This window comes from Budorcas taxicolor, chromosome 11 (genome assembly GCF_023091745.1).
Source record: "Budorcas taxicolor isolate Tak-1 chromosome 11, Takin1.1, whole genome shotgun sequence".
Taxonomy (NCBI): domain Eukaryota; kingdom Metazoa; phylum Chordata; class Mammalia; order Artiodactyla; family Bovidae; genus Budorcas; species Budorcas taxicolor.
In genome coordinates, this window is record NC_068920.1 from 230137 (window position 1) to 245256 (window position 15120).

The 15120-nt window shown below is 48.1% G+C and overlaps 1 protein-coding gene across 2 annotated transcripts in view; it reads left to right on the plus strand.

Annotated features, from left to right (window-relative positions):
* Positions 1-10255, plus strand: part of LOC128056421 (GMP reductase 1) — a 60387-nt gene extending 50132 nt beyond the window's left edge. Inside the window, exons 7-10 of one of the 2 annotated variants that reach the window (XR_008200167.1) lie at positions 991-1033; positions 3574-3733; positions 8628-8695; positions 9771-9908. Coding sequence is in view for 1 of the 2 variants with exons in the window: in XM_052649185.1 (XP_052505145.1) it covers positions 991-1033; positions 3574-3733; positions 9771-9951 (384 nt within the window). In the remaining variant the exon portion in view is untranslated. Of the gene's footprint in view, positions 1-990; positions 1034-3573; positions 3734-8627; positions 8696-9770 lie in introns of both variants that reach the window. The other variant, XM_052649185.1, reaches the window with a different exon arrangement.
* The last annotated feature ends 4865 nt before the right edge of the window (positions 10256-15120 follow it).

A 15120-nucleotide genomic window follows, 5' to 3' on the forward strand; every position in this document is an offset into this window, starting at 1 on the left:
AGAGAAGGGTTAATCGCAGGGCCATGCAAAGAGACAGTGGCTCATGCCCTAAAAAAACCTAAGCTCCTGGAAAGGTTTTGGCAAAGCACTTTTAAAAGCCAGGTTCGGGTGTTGGGGGAAGATTGCAGGGTCACGTGATCAGCTTGTGCACAATTATCGCATTGGTTGATGGTGAGGGAACAGGGTGATGTCACAGGGGTTCATGTTATTGGTCCTAGCCTGGGGCTATGTGCTCATGGTCATCAAATATTAATAGAGTAGTTAACATCTGTTTGGTGGTGGGTTTTCGTATCTGCAAAGCAACTCAAGAACTGTGCATTAAATAGGGGCTTCTCTGGTGACTCAGATAGTAAAGAATCTACCTGCAATGCAAGGGACCTGGGGTCAATCCCGGGGTCAGGAAGATCCTCTGAAGAAGAGAATGGCAGCCCACTCCAATATTCTTGCCTGGAGAATTCCATGGCCAAGAGGAGCCTGGCAGGCTACAGTCCACGGGGTCACAAAGAGTTGGACACGACTGAGCAACTAACACTTTCACTTTTCACTTTCATATCTGCAAAGCAACTCAGGAACTGTGCATCAAATACTATTATCTAGGTACTTCAGAGAGGAGCTTGAGCACACAATACGGGCGGAGGCCTGTCTCCCAGGAAGGGCCCCATGGGGTCCTGCTGGGTTACAGTTCCTCTTTTTTTCTGATACTCCTCAGCCTTGAGGAGAACAAGTTTTTGAACAAGAAAAGGAATAAAAGTTCAGAGAAGGAGGTTAATCGTAAACTTGACAGAGCTACCCACACAGTCTGGCTTGGTTACAAGGGGAGTGTTGGGCCTGGGCTCTGCTGGTTGTGTGGTTGTCTGCAGGGAGGGTGGCCAGAGGGGGCTAGGTCAGCAGACACCATCTCATTCCCCGCCCAGGGGAGATGGTGGGGGCTGGGAATGGCCTGGCCCAGCTCCCACTGACCTCCTCTCTTTGCTCTTCCCCTTTTTGAAGGACGGAGGCTGCACGTGTCCAGGAGATGTCGCCAAAGCCTTTGGTAAGAGGCCGTGGAGGGGAGGGAGCGTGCAGGAAAGGGGGCGGTGAGCTCCCTGAGGGGGTGCCGGAGGGAGGGGGCAGACACGTTGGGAGAGGATGGGGCTAATCCTGAGTTTCCTCTCCCTGGATCTCAGCCTCTGATTGGCCCTTGGGTTCTAATTGGTGTCAGAGCAGGCGGAGTGCCCAGGGATAGATAGTGGGCAAAGTCAGAGCCCAGAAGTCACCACTGAGAAGGCTCAGGGGACCTGTTGGAAGAGGACTGTACCAGGTCTGATGCCCCACGAAACTTCAAACTTCAGCCAGGGGGTGTTTGGAGCCTAACCTAGGGTTAATATCCCCAGGGAGGGACTGAGAGCCAAGCCGCAGTTTCACATACCAGATGCTGAGGAGCCTGTTTCCCACTAGGGGGCAGCAGCTTCCGGCTGTGGTCTGGTGGGGCTGGACCACGGGCTGGCTGGCCAGGGGTTTTCTTGGGAAGGCACTGGGCCATGCAGCATCTCTGCAGGCTGTGCCCCGTGCCCGCCACTGAACCTTTGCCAACTGCGGTCCGCAGCTGTGAGGTGTACCAGCCAGAGGCAGCCCCTCCTTCCTTTCCTGATAACAGGACCGGGTTTGCTGCTGGTTTATTTTTTTCTTGTTCGCTGGAGGGAACTTTTCTGCCTTGGGCACCCCTCAGAGATGCTGCGGGCCCCTCCTCTCACCTGTAAGAGGTGACATCCCCTCTTGTCCTTCTTTACTGCTGTTTCAGTTCAGCCCGTCGTAAATCATCTTAGGTTCATGTTTTAAATTATTTTTTCTAAATATTTAGATAATTCTAAATTATCTAAAATGAGTTCATTTTTAAAATTATTTTTCGAATGCTGCTCATGACAATGCAGGGGGCTGTTCTTAGCAGCTAGGTTTTGTAGCAACCCTGGAGAACGGAGGCCCCCAGAGGCGAGTGACAAGCTAAGGGTCCCGGACTCGGGGGCGGAGTCGGGATTCCGGCTCCACTGGTCTGTTCACTCACCTCTTATAATAAGGATCAGCAGCCAAGGACATTTCTCCTGTGGGGTTTTCAGCTGGATGTACTGAACACTGAAGGGTGTTCTGTCTCGGGCTCCCCTCTAACAGTGCACACGGGCACCCTGTGCAGAGTGGTCTCTGCACTCGGGCACTGAAGGCTTGCCCCCACCCCCATTCCAGGAAGTGTAGCCATGCCTTCGGACGGAGAGGAACCACTTTAGGGAAAAATGCTGGTTGGGAAAGGACACAAGAGCGTTCAGAAAGGGAAGTGATTGGGAGCCACTTCAAAGCACTGCTTCCTGAGTTGTGGTCATCAGGAGTCCTGACCGGACACCAGTTGTCCCTGCCCCCTTATCATCGTGGCAGGGGGACGGAGGAGCTGGCATTTGTGTTGGGGACCCTGCAGGGAAGTCGTCAAAGCTTGCTGCCAAGTCGAGAGGCCCTATGTCTTGCTTGCCAGGCCCAGGGTCCAGCCTTGCAGAGCCGGCCTTCTGTGATGCTGGACGGAAGGGCCTGGGACACCTGAGGCACACGTCAAAGTCCTCTTACAAATATTTAAGCGACCAGCTGGAAGTGGTCAAGGCCAGTTTTTAGGGGAATCTGTGCTTGCTCCTTCTGGTCCTTCATCCTGACTGTGTAACACTTCTGTACCCTGATATCCCCTGATTCTGAATGTAAACCCTCAGTAGGATGGTCAGGATGGCGAACGGTGACTGTTTCTATTTCTTCCGTGTATGCCTTCTACTTTCCTGACAGCTAGTTGTGCCACCTCTGCCATGTGCTGTGATAAACACTGAGGACAGAGCAGTGAGCCAGCCCGGGTCCTACCACTCCTGGTTCGGATCCAACATAACCTCCAAAGGCCGCTGCAACACCCCAGTGTCCTCTGTACCTGTCCTGGAAGTTTCATGTAATTCGGTGGTTTATATGCATTGTTGTTTACACTGGAAGTCAAATGTTTATCACAACAGAGGTGTGAGTCGAGTTTTACAGGATATATCTATAGGCAGATGTGTGTATATGTTTGATGTACACAGACAGACACATGTGTACACACAAATGCTCCTCCATGCCCAAGCTCTAGGGCAGGAAGTTCTGTCTGTTCTGAGGTCCCTTCCCGTCTATACAGAATGTGAGAGTGCTGAGACCTTTTGGTAGACCAGATGCCCAAGGGGGACATGGCAGAGGACGTATCGTATTAAGTATGAGATTGGACAGCACACTGAGATGCTGCTCACTTCTAAAGTTTCTCTGATTTTAAGAGAGTTAGACCTGTGGAAGATGGTCATAGGAAGTCAACAATAACCACTAAGGACTGCCAAGTGTACCAGTCACCAAGCTTCAGTAGGCTCTGTTGCTCAGACTGTCTGGTGCTCGTCTGTTCCTAACTTTTTTCCCCTGAGTAAGGAAGTCGAGCTTTTTCTCACTATAGCCAGGAGAGACAGGGGGGGTTGGTAGTCCTTGCATCTTTCTGGAGCTGATTTTTCCCTGACTCGTTTCTCTGCTGCTGCTTTTTGTCCCCACTTTGGGGTACAGGGGCTGGAGCAGATTTTGTCATGCTGGGAGGAATGTTTTCAGGCCATACTGAGTGTGCCGGAGAGGTGATCGAGAGGAATGGACAGAAGCTCAAGCTCTTCTATGGGATGAGCTCAGAGACGGCGATGAAGAAACACTCGGGAGGGGTTGCGGAGTATAGGTATGTGGGGGTTCGATGGGGAGTGGGCACAGCGCCATAACTGGTGAGGTTACATTCCCTTGCTTCTTACAGAAATGGGATGGAAATAGGTCTCAAAGAGCACAAGTTGGTTTATATTATGGTGGCTTCCCTTGTAGCTCAGCTGATAGAGAGTCCGCCTGCAATGCAGGAGACCCTGGTTTGATTCCTGGGTTGGGATAATCCCCTGTAGAAGGGATAGGCTACCCACACCAGGATTCTTGGGCTTCCCTGGTGGCTCAGCTGGTAAAGAATCCACCTGCAGTGAGGGAGACCTGGGGGATGGAAGTAGGTCTCAAGAATATGAGTCTGTTTATATTATGGTACCACGGGAAAGGCCTGGGAAACATTTTTAAAATTAAGAGATTTAATTAAATAACTGTATGGCTTACACTTTTTTAATTGAAGTATAGTTGATTGACAGCATTGTTAGTTTCAGGTGTATGGCAAAGTGATTCAGTTGTACATACGCATACTTTTTTTTTCAGATTCTTTTTCCTTATAGGTTACTGCAAAATACTGAATAGAGTTCCCTGTGCTATACAGTAGGTCCTTGTTGGTTACCTACTGTAAACATAGCAGTGTGTACATATCAGTGCCAGACTCTGAGTCTGTCCCCCATCTTCCTTCCCGGTAACCGTAAGTTTATTCGTAAATTCATTCGTATCATTCTTTTTAGCTTGTGCATAGAAGCCCTAGCATATGATATTTGTCTTTCTCTGACTTCTTAGTGTGTCCATCCATGTTGCTGAAGTGGCATTATTTCATTTTTAATGGCTGAGTAATATTCCATCGTGTACATGTTATATGTACCATGTATTCTTTATCCATTTATCTGTCGATGGACATTTAGGATGCTTCCATGTCCTGTCTATTGTAAACAGAGCTGCAGTGAACGCTGGGGTACATGCATCCTTTAGAACCATGTTTTTCCCCAGGTATATGTCCAGGAGTGGGTCTGGATCATACGGTAGCTCCGTTTTTACTCTCCTAAGGAGTCTCCATACTGTTTCTGTAGCGGGTGTACCAGTTTGCGTTCCCACCAACAGTGTAGGAGGGTTCTCTTTTCTCCACACCCTTTCTAGCATTTACTCTTTGTAGACTTTTTGATCATGGCCATTATGACTGGTGTGAGGTGATCTCTAAGATTGAGCCACATGAGCTACTTGTAAATTTTGGAGAGTAATCCCTTGCTAGTTGCCATCATTTGCAAATATTTTCTTCCATTCTGTGGGTTGTCTTTTCATTTTGATTATGGTTTCCTTTGCTGTGCAGAAACTTTTTGAGTTTAATTAGGTCCCATTTATTTTTATTTCTATTACTCTAGGAGATGGATCAAAAGATATTGTGATTTATGTCAAAGAGTTTTACCTATGTTTTCCTCTGAGTTTCCTAGTATCAGGTCTTACATTTAGGTCTTAAATCCATTTTGAGTTTCTTTTTGTGTATGATGTTAAACAATGTTCTTTTTTCCCCACAATTTTCCCAGCCCCATTTATTGCAGAGGCTGTCTTTTCTCCATTGTGTAGTCTCGCCTCCTTTGTCATAGATTAATTGACCAGAGGTGTGTGGATTTATTTCTGAGCTTGCTGTCCTGCTCCATTTACCTACATTTGTTTTTGTGCCAGTACCATATTGTTTAGATAACTGTAGCTTTGTATATAGTATAGTCGGAAGTCGGGGGGCCTGATTCCTCCAGCTTCATTTTTCTCCTCAAGATCACTTTGGCTATTTGGGGTCTTTTGTATCTCCATAGAAATTGTAAGAATTTTTTGTTGTTGTTCTGTGAAAAATGCCATTGCTAATTTGATAAGAGATTGCATTGGGTAGTATAATCATTTTGACAATATTGATTCCTCCAATCCAAGAACGTGGTTTCTTTCCATCTATTTATATCATCTTTGATTAGAAAACCCATCCTGGCCTCTTTCAAAACAGCCATAATTTTTATCCCAACTAGCATTGGCAGTGTTTGGGGTCGAGTTGGAAATGGAATTAGGGGTATGTGTGAGTAGTTATGACTTTTGTTCAGCCAGCCCTGGAGGGGAACCCACTAGGCTTCCAAGGGGCTAGGCCAGAACATCCCAGCCTTGTCCTGAGAGAGCCCCTGTGGAGCCTGGTGTGAGTCAGGCTGAAGGGTCTCCCACTGCATGTGAGATGGCATGGGTGAGACCCCCTCACGGAGGTCAGACCTTTTGGGAAGAATGCCCTGGGTCACCTGCAGCAGCTCCCACAGGACTCGCCCCTGCCTGCAGGCTGAGACAGTTGACACAGGCAGCTTTTGTAGGCATTTAATCACATCAGTCTGCGGAAGGGATGCTCACGTCTGCTTATCTGTTCCACTTCCGTTTTAATTGTTTGTACGTGTGTTTAAAGAACGTTGTGGCAGAGTTTGCTCACCACCTCGCCCTCCTCCATAGAGTCTGCCATTGCTTCTCATCAGAGTTGGCAGTGATGACAGGCTGCACCATGTGGACGGGCTCCTGAATCCTTAGAAGAATGGGAATTCAGGCCCCTTTCCATGGGCCGATACCCTCAATTTCCTATCACGTATTCCACACCCAAAAGCTTATCATGAGGATGTGGGATTTGGAGGCATTATGTAAGGTCTGAGCCAAGCTCAAGGTACACAGTTCAGTCACTGAGATATTTCAGGTGGGCAGGCTGGTGGGAGGGGTGGGGTCCCCCACCAGAGCTCTGTTCCTCGGGTACTGGTAGTCTAACTTCACTCCTCTTTCTCTGCAGTCTTTCTCTTTTGGGGGCATTCTCAATAAGAAAAATATGTTGTAGTTATGGGGACAGCGGGGTGGGAACAAGGAGCTGGGGGCTACATTCGTACCTTCATCCTGGAAGCTGCAGACAGTTTAGGACAAGAGGGACACCCCGTCCCACACAGCCTCCAAAGGACTCTTTCTCCTGTGTGATGACTAGTGGAGGAGGCCGGACAGTGTCGGGGGAGAGAGAGAAAGGGGTTTACTGCCTCCCCTTCGACCTGAACCTCTGCCAAGCAGCTTAATGCTTTACCAGTACCACTGTTCAAGGGCCTGTGCCTTCTTCCATGTGCTGGACTGGGAGAGGAACCATTGTGATTGCGTGGCAGCCAGATGCTGTGCCTGGAGGACTTTTTTTCCCCTCTAGCCACTGCATCTGTTTTGGGTTTCTAAGAAAAGCAGGTAGGGAAGGCCAGACCAGGCTAGAGCACAAACAGAAACCAAGGAGCTGAACAAAAAACCATCTTCTGTGATTCCAGCAGGGTTTAGACAAAACAGAAAATAGAAGATTCGGGAGTACCAAGACTCAGTTCCGGAAGTGGATTCAATCAAATCTTAGACACGGAAGGAAAGTGCTGCTGGAGTGAGAAGCGTAATCCAGAGGCAGCGCGAGCCCTCTAGGCTGCATCCGTGTTCCGTCTCTGCACCCCCCTGACCCGCACCCTGCCCCCCCATCATCTGATCTCCTCCGAAGACTGGTTCTCCTAGTTTGACATTGTATTTAATTAAGGCAGAGTTATTTATGCTTTGCTAGTTCCTTCCCAGTCATGACCCATTTAGTTCTCACACTGTCCTTGGGAGACACATCCAAGCCCTTCATTTTACAGATGAGAAGACTTGGGCGTCAATGATAAATGACTTGCAAAAGGTACCATCGCCACTTAGAGAAGAAGTGATGCTGAGGATCTGGAGGGTGTCTGTAAGCCTGGGGAGGCCATGGAAATGTTTATTGAAAAATGAAGTGGTTATCATTTCTGGCACACATGCACATGTTGGTCTGTGGTCAGAGAATACAGCAATGCCAGTCATCTTGGGTGTGACCAGTGACCGGCTTCATGAACTTGGTGCTGTAAACTAGCCACTAGGCCAGCCCTTGGTCTGGCCAATGGTTTGTGTTTTTGTTTTTTTTTTCCTTAATTTTTATTGGACTATAGTTGTTTGTGTACCATGTTGTGTTTCTGCTTTACAGCAAAGTAAATCAGCCATATGTATACCCATATCCCCTTTATTTAGATTTCCCTCCCACTTTATTTCTGCTTTGTAGATAAGTTCCTTTCTACCATTTTTCTAGATTCCACATATACGTGTTATTGCATATTTGTTTTTCTCTGACTTGACTTCACTCTGTATGACTGTCTCTAGGTCTATCCATGTTTTTGCATGTGGTACAATTTCATTCCTTTTTGTGGCTGAGTAACATTCCATTCTGTATATGTACCACGTCGGTAGCCATTCCTCTGTTGATGGACATTTAGGTTGCTTCCGTGTCTGGGCTATTGTCAACAGTGCTGCAGTAATTAAGCACTGAGGTGCCTGTATCTTTTTTGAATTAAGGGTTTTCTCTGGTATATGCCCAGGAGTGGGATTGCTGGGTCATAGGGTAGCTCTATTTTTAGTTTTTTAAGGAACCTCCATACTGTTCTCCTTTACCCAAGGAAAGGTCTTTGCTTCAGGTAGGTTTATTCCAAGGTATTTTTATTTTTTGTTGCAATGGTAAAATGGTATTGTTTCCTTAATTTCTCTTTCTGATCTTTCATTGTTAGTGTATAGGAATGCAAGAGATTTCTCTGCATTAATTTTGTATCTTGCAGCTTTACCAAATTCATTGATTAGCACCAGTAGCTTTCTGGTGGCCTCTTTAGGATTTTCTGTGTATAGTATCATCATCTGCAAACAATTTTACTTCTTTTCCAGTTTGGATACCTTTTATTTCTTCTCTGATTGCAGAGGCTAGGACTTCAAAAACTAGGTTGAATAACAAGTGGCGAGAATGGACATCCTTGTCTTGTTCTGGTCAATGGTTTAAACTGCTAGATCTTACCTGAGGGTAGTCTTGCATGTGTAGATTTCAATGCACAAGAGTTAATACCCTTTTGAAATTCTAGGTAATGACTTTTTGATCAAGAGATGCTGTTTTTTCATGTGAAGAGACCAGCTAAAGTTCCGGTATTTGGTAAATTGTTAGAATTTCCAGATTTCCTGACCCTTGGATGGGGGGTAGAGTTTTGTGTGGACTGGAGATTCCCTTCTTGCAATGCCCCTTCTAACGCAAGTCTAGATGGTATCTTCAAAACCTGCAGTAAGGGGGTGTGACACGGAATCTGGCAGTGTTGCTTGGTGGCCTTAGGAAGAGTGGGACAAGGACTCAGCCGGACAGTCAGATGTGGTTTAACGTTTGTGCCATGAGCCAGACCTGGATTTCTAAGTGTCACTCAGAAAACATGAAGGATGCTTACCAAAGCCTTGGGTGCTGAGGAGGTCCTTAGTTCTGCTCTGGGTCCACCTTGCAGAGGCCCCGCAGCACATCTAGGCGTGGTGATTTGTGCAGACGCAGGGAAGTAAGCTGAGGGGTGCCCAAGAGAGGCCGTGTGAGTGGAGTCACTTACCTTACTTGTGGAGGTCTCCATGTAACCTCACAGTGCCCGTCCATTTTCCCTGTCCCTTCTTCCTCTCTCAATTGTCTCCTGTGAAGATGCTCTGTCTGATGCCGATTGGAGGGCTGGCAGGGGTACGGGGGAAGGGGACACTCTGGGCTTGTTCTGTTATTGGTTAGGGCGGGCCAGCAGGAGAGGCCGTGGTGGGAGGTGGCCGGGAGGTCTGTTCCCCTAACCCCATTGGTGTTCGGGACTCTGGGTCAGCTGGAGGCCCGTGTACAGATTAGCAGAGGATGGAAAGGGGGGGCTGGTTTCTGATGGAAGGTGTGGCGTACCTGCAGGAGATAGTGGGGTGCGGGCCGGGTCTGCAACTCTTCCAGGAGTTGCTGATGGAGACTGTGTTCCTGGCACTCTGGGCAGTCAGCAGCCAGGTTGTGCGTCTTGGGTGGGAGGAGTGCGTTCACCTGAGATGCTGGCCTGACCCACGTGGCGTGTGCAGCGAGGCCGAGGTCCTCCCAGGGTGGGTTGGATCAGAGGGTGGCATGCAGCCGCCCAAGTGCCTTGGGGTGGGTTCAAGTGCCAAAGCTGGGGATCCCGGCTGGGTAGTTCAGGGAAAAGAACCAGACTGAAAGAAACACCTCCTTTTTCTTCCAGGGCCCCTGAGGGCAAGACTGTGGAAGTGCCTTACAAAGGTGACGTCGAGAACACTATTCTGGATATTCTTGGGGGACTGAGGTCTACCTGCACCTACGTGGGGGCCGCCAAACTCAAAGAGCTCAGCAGGAGGGCGACGTTCATCCGAGTGACCCAGCAATACAACACCGTGTTCAGCTAACCCTGCGGACGAGGCCACCTCCGGCTGGCGGAGGCATCCACACACGCCTGCTTTTCCATCTCCCTCCTCATGTTAGGGCAGAGGTTCCAGCAGGTCCTGGGGTGTGGGGGGGGCCCCCCTCCTCCTCCCATCACCTGGAGGCTGCAGGGCTCCCCTAGGTCTAGGGGCCCAGAAGTCAGGCACTCAGTGGCTCAGCGGTTGGAGCTTACCTACCCAAAATGTGTAACCTCATTGGTAAAACTAAAACTCACGCCTTTTTTTTTTTTTAAGAAAATGGTTTCACTTTAATATAATGTTACAAAGACTTGCTTGCGTGCTGGAGTTCGCATTTACAGGACCACGTTGTTGGGGGGCTGGGGGTTTTCTGCTTCCTTCCCACGATTGGCTCTTGGTGGTCAAGGTACCAGGGTGGGCAGGGTGGGGGGAGGGGGCTGCAGCCAGGGGAACCAGCCCCCGCTCCATCCAGATCACAGGTGCTGCAGAAGAATGAGAGCAATCATCACCCGGACAGCTGAACTTGGTTTCCTCTCAGTGTCCCCAAGGTGCGGGGACGCACTGACGCCACGTCTCTTACCCATGCCTTTGGGGAACAGGGCCTCTGTCACTGTGCTCACGCTGCTTCTAGTCTTGTCCTGGGTTTTCGTTCGGTTCGTTTTCCTCCATCTCTCTCCCCCTCAGTTCCAGGCTTTCCTCTCTCTTAGAGAACATTATTTTAAGGAAGTTCCAGGGGATCTTTCCAGTGAGTGCAAGGTTATCCACTAAAAAGTTTTGGCAGGTAGAGTCCCAGTGAAAAGCAGCTAAAGCCTTGACATTGGTTTAGCATCAGAGCTAGCATCCCCTCGTCACAGCAATGAATACTCTCCAGGAGGGACCGTGGGCATGGCTAAGGGTCCATGCATTCATTGGTGACATTTGTACTTTCTTGGAGAAAAGACTCATGGCCTTGGTGGGAGTCCCACCCCAGTGCCCGGTGACACTTGTCTAAACGGTGAACCCGCATGCATTAATGATGACCGGCCACTTCTTTTGAAGCATTACTTGAGTATTAGGACTGGGAAGTGTATGCAGCCCAGGATGTTTTGCTTCATTTCCTTTTAAATGAGGCTAAAGAAGCAGATACAGGAGTTAATTCTTCTTTGGAGAGACAAGTGACGGCCCTAGAGGAGAGAGGAGCCACTCCTTCCTGCTGCGTGAGAGCGAATTAACAGCCTGACGTTCCTGGTGACTGACACTGTACGAGGAATCCGAACAAACCACCACACTCCAGGGACTTACAGGCCTGAGTTTATAGTCTTTGTTGTCCATGCGGTTGCTCAGTTGTGTCCAACTCTTTGTGACCCCATGGACTATAGCACGTCAGGCTTCCCTGGCTTTCACTATGTCCCAGAGTTTGTTCAGATTCATGTCCGTTGAGTTGGTGATGCCATCCAACTATTTCATCCTCTGTCACCCCCTTCTCCTGTCCTCAATCTTTCCCAGCATCAGGGTCTTTCCCAATGAGTCAGCTCTTCGCGTAAGGTGGCCCAAGTATTGGAAAACTTCAGCTTCAGCATCAGTCCTTGCAATGAATACTCAGGGTGGTTTTCCTTTAGGATTGACCAGTTTGAGCTCCTTGCTGTCCAAGGGACTCTCAGGAGTCTTCTCCAGCATCATGATTCAAAGGCATCAATTTTTCAGCGCTCAGCCTTCTTCGTGGTCCAGTCTTACAGTCTTAGAAGAATACGTTAAAAAATTCAGCAACTTGAGCTCTGTGGTAATACTTTTTCCTCCTAAATCCACCCAGAGTAATTCTTGTAGGAACACAAATGCCCACACACCTGAGGGTTTGAAGGGTACTGAACCTCTGGCGGGATGTGCATTGCTGCTGGAGGTACTCCACCTTTTCTGTCTGGCTGTCTGAGGTGTGAACCCCTGTAACCTGAGCTAGATGTATGTCCCACTCGAGCCCTTGAGTTCATTAGTTTTAAGAGATCCTTCATGGCAAAAGAAGGGAAAGAAGTGGAGGAGAAGTCTTAAAGCTCTTAAAAAGGGACTGCCAGTAAGTAGTCAGGAAACTTCCAGAACAGCATCCTTCATACTCCTGTCTTGACTTGGGGCTGTCCAGTCCTATCCGTGAGGACGTGTGCCTGCTTTATCCATCTCGTGCAAAGACTTTCCAGACTACCCGCTCTGTTTCCACCAAGGGGAGTGAGGCAGGTTCCTCACTCACCTGGTTTATTTAGGGAAGCGAAAACATGATCGCAGAAGCCAGAACCTCATCAGGAACATGTTGAAGCAGAGGTTTCACTTCTAAGGCTCCCTGACCCTCTGCAGGTTCATCCCTGCCTCCGGTAGCAGTGGGCGTGGGGGAGCCTGCCCTGGACACCCTCAGACCTGCTGATTGTACAGGGCTTCCTGTGCACTGTAGGCTCCTGGTGGTTTTAAGGTCGACCTCGTTGCCGCCTGTGAAGCAAAGGCTTTCCTCTCATCAACTGGACTGACTCAAGTAAGACTCGCAGCTCTTGGAACCCAGACTTGTCAGGACCATTAGCAGCTACTATTACAACAGCAGAGCAGGCGGCAGTTCAGACTGCTGTACCAGAGCGACCCACATCAGCCCAGACCGTTCTGGAGGATGAGGGCTTGGACAGCCTTGTTGTCTGGGTTTCAAGGCTCAGTGCATCACTGCTAATTTACACACCCAACATTCGTTCACGCTAGCATTCTTAGTACAACAGGACCTCGATGTCGCAGGGCTAACAGCAGAGTCCTGGTGAGATGTCCCCATACACCGAAGCAAGACGACTAACAGGACGGGAGATACCCGTCCCTGCCTGGGGTAAGCAACAACACTGAACTGGATGCCAAAAGTTCTCTTCCAGCACTGCAGAACCTGAAGGCTGGGAGGATCGGACAGCCACGCATGCAGATACAGGTAGAGGGCCTTACCTGCCTGGGTCCTGGAGGAATTCCTTTCTGGGGCAACTGCCAAGTCTCCTTCATCTGAGAGCGGGCACCGTGCAAACCTCTGAGTTTCTAACAGGCATGAACTCTAAGAAATGAACTTTCCACCTTCAGACCATTAACCAGTGTGCAGCAAAGCTTACAGAAACATATCGATAATGCTACGAGCCCACAAAGATGGCAAATTCTGTTGAGAAGAAAAATCTCTTGTAAACACAGCAGTGTGCAGAGAAGAGAAACAAATGGAACGAGCTGAAACATCAGATGTTGAAACCTGACTTTGATTCTCATCTCAAGCACGACCGACCCGCTTACCACTCCCCAAAATTAGTAAGAAAGGCAGAGCCTGATGTCACCCTTGCCACCACAAAGCTACCCAGTGATCACAGCGGGTCAAGAAGGAAGAAGGACTGACACTTCCTCGGCCTCCCTGGTTTCCCAGGACCTGACACAAGGCACAGACACGTTTGCAATTGGCACGGTTATTTTATTAGTATGAGTATACTGAAACAATAAACTTGTACTGGTTTACAGACAATTTATTTAAAACAATTTTGTTCAAATTTTGAATCAAACATTGTTTTATTATAATAATGAAATAATTTCTACCTAGAAAACCTGCAAGCACCATCAAAGAAAGGGACCATAAAATTCAATAAACAGACTCGAGTGTATCCTACAAATAGACACACCACGATTAGAAAATAGAATAGGAATTCTTCCATTTTTTTTTTAATATTTGTTTTAAAAAAGCTAGTGCAAGTACAATATTTTACACTGGAATTACAGAGAGTATGCACGCATATGGAAAAAAGTTCTCCTGTCACAATAAAAGCTCTTAACTATGTATGCACTTAAATTTTTCTTTTCAATAAGGTGCAAATCATCATCCCTTCCCTAGTTCTCCTCTGTACTGGCCATGTCAGTCTGATAGTGCCCTCAAAGTTCTGGTGTCTCTTTTTCCTTGGCCGGTGGGAGGCGTACGATTGGAAGGTTGGTAGGTCGTGAGCTGATACTAGAAAAACATCGGTGTGACTCTCAGAGATGGCCCTGGGGCCAGGACCCCACTGGCTAGAAATTAGGACTCTTGTCTTAACCAAAGGCCACCAGAAAATGCTGGCAGGGCTCTGCTGGAGCCTTTCAGCTGACACTAATTTGGGTGTACAGGGAGTAGTGAAGGCTGAGGAGGAAAAAAAAAACAAACCTCCCCTAAAAGGCCAAAAGGGCAGTATTCACAGAACTGATGCACACAGGTATCAAGTTTAATGTTCACTGACAGTAAAGAAATTCACCCCACTCCTGAACTGGATTAATTGAAGAGTAGGCGGTTCATGTTAGGAACCAGAGGAAACCTACACACCCAGCTTGGTAACCGTTCAGACTTGCCATTTATTCCAGAGGACAGTTCCTGTTACCTCGGCAAGGATGACTGCAAACAGCACTTCCAAAGGGGGCCTTCAGACTGGCCATGGAAAAGGAGACTGGCTCATCGGCCGTCCCAGACAGCAAACGAACAAACTAAAGGGAAAGAAAACTTGGGTGAAGTCTCCAATTATCTGCAGTGGAAGACTGGAGTCCTTTCAGCTAAGAAAAGTGACGGAAATTCTTAAGAGACGGTTACTGGAGAGCTACTATCTATTGGCCAAAAGCACTTAATTTTAATACAGCTGAACCATTTGTATGCAAGTCGTGAGGACACGAGAAACTGAAGCCGCTGTTCCCTCCCGCCGTCGTACAGGTGAATGTCAGCTACCAGAAACACTGCGTGTAATGTGAGGGAGGGGCTCAGATTCTGAATTTTAAGAATTGGAGGGGGGATCTGCTCAACATCCCGCCCCTCCCCTGCCAGCTGTCCAGTTTCTGCTGGCTGGTTTGATTTCTGGACAGAATATGACTTCTGAGAAGTTGCTCCACATTAATTTTGGCCTCTTAATGGTAAAGAAAAAAAAAAATCAAAACCAAAGTGAAACAAGGCATCTCAACTGAAATTCTTGTTTAACCCCCCACCCCCCGCCATTGAAATGAGGTGTCGGTGGGGAGAGAAGGCTGAATATTTCTGTGTGTGTGTCCTCGTGATGAGCCCCGTTTTCGTGGTAGCCAGGATCCCTTGTTACAAACACTTCTTGTTCAGAATTATATTCTTTGGGTTTACTGGAACAGGAAGTGCTGAAAATGTCAAACATCATCTCTGGAGAAAAAGGAGTTGCAATGGCTTAAGAGTTTAAA